The sequence below is a fragment of the Lactuca saligna genome, chromosome 9, assembly GCF_052625555.1.
Source record: "Lactuca saligna cultivar CGN05327 chromosome 9, ASM5262555v1, whole genome shotgun sequence".
Taxonomy (NCBI): Eukaryota; Viridiplantae; Streptophyta; class Magnoliopsida; order Asterales; family Asteraceae; genus Lactuca; species Lactuca saligna.
In genome coordinates this window covers 36419637-36425636 of record NC_136425.1, presented here as the reverse complement: position 1 = coordinate 36425636, position 6000 = coordinate 36419637, and the positions used below count along the sequence as shown (strand labels likewise).

The 6000-nt window shown below is 34.2% G+C and overlaps 2 protein-coding genes and 1 non-coding gene across 3 annotated transcripts; 1 reads left to right on the top strand and 2 right to left on the bottom strand.

The window, feature by feature from the left end:
• The first annotated feature begins 815 nt into the window (after positions 1-815).
• Positions 816-3308, top strand: LOC145013960 (SEC12-like protein 2). The gene is made up of 11 exons (XM_078972313.1): positions 816-924; positions 1093-1392; positions 1463-1557; positions 1644-1794; positions 1903-1994; positions 2078-2174; positions 2249-2324; positions 2437-2557; positions 2663-2779; positions 2874-2941; positions 3020-3308. The coding sequence occupies exons 2-11, from the start codon at positions 1135-1137 to the stop codon at positions 3100-3102; spliced, it is 1158 nt and encodes a 385-aa protein (XP_078828439.1). The 5' UTR covers positions 816-924; positions 1093-1134; the 3' UTR covers positions 3103-3308.
• A 381-nt stretch (positions 3309-3689) lies between these two features.
• On the bottom strand, positions 3690-3762 carry TRNAA-AGC (transfer RNA alanine (anticodon AGC)). Its single transcript has one exon. It is a non-coding gene; the product is annotated as a tRNA-Ala (tRNA).
• A 305-nt stretch (positions 3763-4067) lies between these two features.
• On the bottom strand, positions 4068-5128 carry LOC145015596 (protein DOWNSTREAM OF FLC-like). Its single transcript, XM_078974067.1, has 2 exons — positions 4847-5128; positions 4068-4539 (listed from the first exon to the last, which is right to left on the bottom strand). The coding sequence occupies exons 1-2, from the start codon at positions 5001-5003 to the stop codon at positions 4217-4219; spliced, it is 480 nt and encodes a 159-aa protein (XP_078830193.1). The 5' UTR covers positions 5004-5128; the 3' UTR covers positions 4068-4216.
• Between the last annotated feature and the right edge of the window lie 872 nt (positions 5129-6000).

Here is a 6000-nt window from a genome sequence, read left to right as displayed (position 1 = left end):
TTCAATCTTTATGTAGTGATGGTGTATACAAGCATAGATAAGACCCTAATAAGTTCATAGGATGTGGTGGTAGTTGGAGCGAACAAGAATGGAAGTCAGCAGAAGACTTTGCACTTCATCATATCTGAAGACATGTACATGACAAAAACGAAAAAAATTTAAGCCTAACAAGGAAAAACAGGAATGCGAGAGTTAAAAAAAAAAAAGGCGTAGAGCCCTAATAGAATACAGAAACAGATGGAAGCAAAGATGATGTAAAATCAAGAATTAGTTCATCATGTGAAATTTTTTAGGAGTGGAAGCAAGAAGGAGACGCAATTGGGGCGGACGAAATTCCAAAAATCGCAAAATGACAGATAATTTACAAATAAGAGTAAGAAGAGTTATACATGTATATCAAATCAGATATGAAAGTATTGGACAAGACACCGTACACCAGAGGAGAGGCTACCGGGAGAGGGGATTCGATGGAGAAAAAGGTATTGGACATGACACCGTAGATTGCAGGAAAAAAGAAGCCGATGAGAGATAGATGAAGCAGCCGATGAGAAATAGATGAAACAAAGATTCAGTAATAAGCGGTCGGAAATAACCCGGTAAACAACTAGCCTGATGAACAGTACCCATGGTAACGTACTATTCATAAGGATGTTGAGATTTACTTAGTATATATTAATATATTAATTATTAATTATTAATATTAACATATATTAATATTAAATTAATAGCATTAGCCCAGTTCTTTTAACGAGAATTATCTTTATAAACAAAAGGGGCTGAAACTGCCAAATTTTCAAATAATTGGTCTCATTGTAAACACATAGAAGTTCTAATGTTACAGTAGTACCGTACTCGCTAGTTTCGAACATTTCGACATTAGTTGATTCTCCCGCAAGCTTCAATTTAGGCTTCCTTCCGCTTGAGGTAAACTGTAAAATATTGTGCGAATTGACGATTGATGTCTGCATATTTGATTTGATATCCTGCAACATTTTGTTAGATGGACTGATGATGTAGATTAGGGTTGACTGATTCAGAATCTATGTTGACTAGAAGCTACTTTCATCTGATAATTGTTCCGTTTCCTTTTAGTTTACATCATACAGGCGTTTAAGGTTGAAATTTGATCAAGCGATGGTGAAGAACAGGCGTGATGGGGAAACGGATGAGAATTGCAAGAAGTATGGAGTTCCTTTCTTTGGCGCTTCTTTCGTACCACACAGTGCACTCAGATTATCCGACACAGAAACGAATCACGAAGACGAAGATTCCGGTAATGGATCAAGCTATGTGATATTTTCCGGTGGCGGTGGTGAAGGTCGGAACGGGATCCCTAACGCCCTAGTCATCTCACGCTTCGATCCCGCTTCCAATTCGCTTTCTGATCAGCCTGTGAGTCAGTTCCAATTTTGCTTATAATCCTTTTAAAAATACCTTTTAACACTTAGACTCTGTTCATCAGGTGGAAAAACTTGACTCTGGTGATGATCTGCCTTACAGAATGGCTGTTCACCCTGGAGGAGACGGTGTAATATGTTCATTACCAAAAAGTTGCAGGTAATTCTGATTTCTGATCTATGGTGTCACACTGTCACTAGCTTATTCTGTTGCGACACTTCTATATTTCAATTTTTGATCTGTAGATGGTATCAATGGGATCCAATCAAGAATGAAGATCTCATCAAATTGAAACTAAAACCATCTGATAAAGTTCTTGATGAATTAGAAGATATCGGACAACAATTAGCAGTTACTTTTAGCCATGATGGTTCTTTACTTGCAGTTGGTGGTGAGGTAGAAGAATCAATCTTGAATCTTCCACTTTTTTTTTTCAAAATTTCTCTATAAAATCCTCTTTTAATATACGGATTGTGACTATATTCAATATATGATCCAGTATAGGATGGTAAATTAAAGGTGCTAAAATGGCCCAGCATGGAATTAATACTTGAAGCACCTAATGCTCATACATCTGTGAAGAATTTAGATTTCAGGTATTCTATATAAAGGTTAATCTCTTTTAAAAAGTTTATGTTTTCTCATGTTATTCGAATTTAATCATTTATTTGTTTTTCAGCATTGATGGGAAATTTCTTGTTTCAGTAGGAAGTGGCCCTGCTAGGGTTTGGGATATCTCCTCATTAATAGCTAAAGCATCTTTGCCACAAGAAAATGTAAGAAATGAATTTTATTTATTATTTTCCAATAAAAACCTATTTTCCTCACTTTTGATTCTAATTTCATTCAGGATGAAATTTTCGGATCTTGTAAGTTTTCACTAAATAGCAAGAATGATGTTATTCTCTATGTGACTACAATGCGAGGTGTAACATTCTTTTACTAATTTTACTCTTAATTTCTTTATATCATTTAATTCTTTGTATATCGAAAGTTTGACCAAAAATAGAAACGTGACATGGATTTTGACTTTGGTAGATCGAGGAGGAAGTATTGTGAAATGGAACACCGCAACATGGAAGCGGATAAGCTCAAAGCATGTTGTGCGGGACCCGATTTCCGCCTTTAGTGTATCAAATGATGGAAAGTTACTTGCCATGTAAGCATCTTATATTATTATTATTATTATTATTATTATTATTATTATTATTATTATTAATGTGAACATGAGGAATATTTGGTTGCTAAATCATGTGAATTACAGTGGTACAAATGAAGGAGATGTTCATATTTTGAATTCAAGTAATATGAAGGTGCATACTGTGGTTAAAAAAGCTCATATTGGATTTGTAACAGCACTCGCATTTTCAAATGATTCAAGGTTTGTTTATGTTCTCTATTTTGATTATTTATTTATTTATTATCAGTGTGTTTTAAAATTAAATAATTGTGTTTTTCTTTTATAAAATATACAGGGCTTTGGCTTCTGTATCTATGGATTCAAGTGCAAGAGTTACAATGATAAATGAAACTACGAAAAATGGTATGCACCTTCTTAGTCAAATGTCTAAAATACCCTTGGTAATCTGATATTGGTTTGTTTTTTTTTTTTTTTTTTTAGGAGTGAGCATATGGGTCGTACTTCTCTTTTTGTTACTTGCTGCAGCTTTATATTATGCCAAAACCGAAGGTTTTCTTCTGTAAATTTGGGGAATTATAATGTTTTTTTTTTTTTTTTAAAAGTTTAGTAATTTGTGTAATTTTTATAGTAGCTGTTGATTAAACTGGTTTATTGGGTACCTTAAGAGTTAGTGTGCTAAACATTTGTAAGTTAATATGTTTTATTACCACAAAAGAAAAAAGAACAATTGTAGTGTCTTAACCGAATATGACCTTTTATTAACGAGTTATTGTCTTTTTATTTATAAATGGCAAAGGGATGGCTTTAAAAGTTACAACCATGAGGAACATTCATATTAATCTTTGAAAAGCTAGACTAAGTTTGGTGCCAACCATACCAATCAAAATGTAATTTACTCGTTTTTAAAAGTTTAAAAACATGATTAATCATAATAACTAAATTTTATGTGTGCCATGTTACAAATTCAGCTGTTTTGTTTTACTAAATTGCAAGTTCAACCCAAAGCTACTTGTCTCTCCTTAAAGTTGCATTTTGTTTTCGATATGGCCCAAATGTTTTACTCAACATTGAAATTTCAGTCCAAAATTTTGAAATCATATTATATAAGATAATAAAATAAATGCAATTTTGTATAGATTTCAAAAAGATATGGAGATGCGGGGTATCGATCCCCGTACCTCTCGCATGCTAAGCGAGCGCTCTACCATCTGAGCTACATCCCCATTTTGTTATATCATTTATTTTCCGATCTAAAATTATAAACGTTAATGTTTCTATTAATACGTACAAACTTTAATACTTTTAGAAGAAACATAATTAACTAAAATCAAACCATAATATTATCAACAAAACAATTTTTATCCGATTATCTTTTTTGGTTATACAGCTAAGATTTTTTTTTTCGGTAACGAAATCTGTTTTAGCAACTGAAATATACATATTAATCCGGTTTTCTAGTTTATTGAACAATTTTTCGTTACTGAAAAATTACTCTACAATCGACATTGAAAAATCAAAAATCAACATGTTTCCGTTTAAAATCTTTCCAATTGCAACCCACAATATATAATCTCCATACAACATAAACAAATAGATAAACATTCAAACAACACTTTTCTCAAATCCATAACACAACTAATAACAATACGCCTTCTCTCTATAAAAACAACACGAATTCTAATCCTCTTCTTCCATGAGTGATTGAAGAAGTGTGGTGCAACCAGACAAGATTTCATCCTTCATGAACCCCATGGCATTTGCAAAACGAGTATCGGAGACAATCCCATTGTAGCTAGTGAGCACAACACGAGCACGATCACGCCCAGGGTCAGCATTCCTGCAGTGGCCCAATGGGCTGCTCACAAGAACCACATCACAGGTCTCATCTCCATGATCTTCATGAACAAGAATGTGGTATGTTCCAGTAGCATCAGTTGTTCCTTCAATGCTGTACAGAAGTTTCTGTTCTTTGTCCTTGCATTCAACCCTAACCTTAGCACCTATTAACCAACAAGAAATACCAAATTAAGATCGATAATTGCTAACTTTTTGGTGTTTCCATGAATTAGGGTTGAGAAATTAGATCTTAGAAACCACCGGATCATACAATAGTTCAGTAAAACTGTTACTCGGAGTTCAGATCTACTAAAACCTTAACATAATACAGCTTCGTTTTATCTAGATCTACGAAATTTGTTGTTGAATAACCAAAAATATATGTATAGTAAACTAGTAATCACCGTGTTTTGTGATAGAATAGCATAAGAACAAAAGTAAAGAGAGAGTTAAACAGATGAATGAACATACGGGGAATGTAAGTGGTGGCGGAGGTCTCGAAACCGGCACGGCAAGTATCGCAGTACACTCTCCCCTGTAAACGGAACGGACGGGACATCGGACGGGAAGCGCTGATTAGCACTGGTAGCAGCACGCATAGTGCCAAAATCAATACAACTTTCGCCATTGTTGTGTGTTTTGCGTGTAACTGTGTGAGAGAGAAAGAGAAAGCTTAAAGAGAAAGGAGGGGGAATGGGGATAGCCGAATGGGGGCAGCAGTGTTTGAAGGTGAAGTGGAAGAAAAAGTGATAGGAAAAATAGTTATGTGTATCGCGGTACACGATAAACGATTTAATTTATAATAAGGCGGACATAGTTTTAGCTTATGTATATTTGGTCCCTAAAGTTTAAATTAGATCCTAGGAAATAACTTTTGTATATCTACTATTACCATATGTTTTATTTTCTTAATGCGATAATTATAAACACTATAAAAAAAAATGTTCAGATAGGTATGCAAATATCCATCTAATTTTTTTTATTGGTAGCTTATAGCTATCAAGTCTATTGAAACTACATGTGATGTAGTTGTGACGTTTTAGTTAAAAAGGGGCTAAACTGTTACAAAATAAAGTGGAAGGACAAGTTCTTAGTTTTGTGATACTTTAAGTTATCAAAACACAAGACTCTTGTCGTGGTAGGAAAAGAACATGCAGCTGGCTGTGTCGGTGGCAGCTGGTGGTGGATAATAATTGATTGAACAGCGACGCGAATCCGGCGCGTGTTGGTGACGGTGCTAATACTCGAGGTCGCGTGTTTGCTACAAGCATGTGAAGCTAACGCCGGGTTAAAATAAAAATGGGAATAAAAGTTTAAAAAATATTAAAGAGGTGTTTGTTTTTTTAAAATATTTTCAAATTTTTTTTTTTACGCGGTACATCTCACGCAATATTTTCTCTCACGCAATATTTTGTTTTTTAGAATGCTTCACTCAAACTACAAAACATCTATCAATATGCTGTGTGGCGTAGCATTTGATTTGTCTATTCAAACCTTTTTGGTTTTCATTTTTTCCAAGTGTTTTTTTAGCATTTAGGTATAACTTTTTTTAACTTTTATAGATTACTAGGAGATGAACAAGGTAACGGTGAAGAACCGTTACCCACTCCCGAGGATCGATGGTC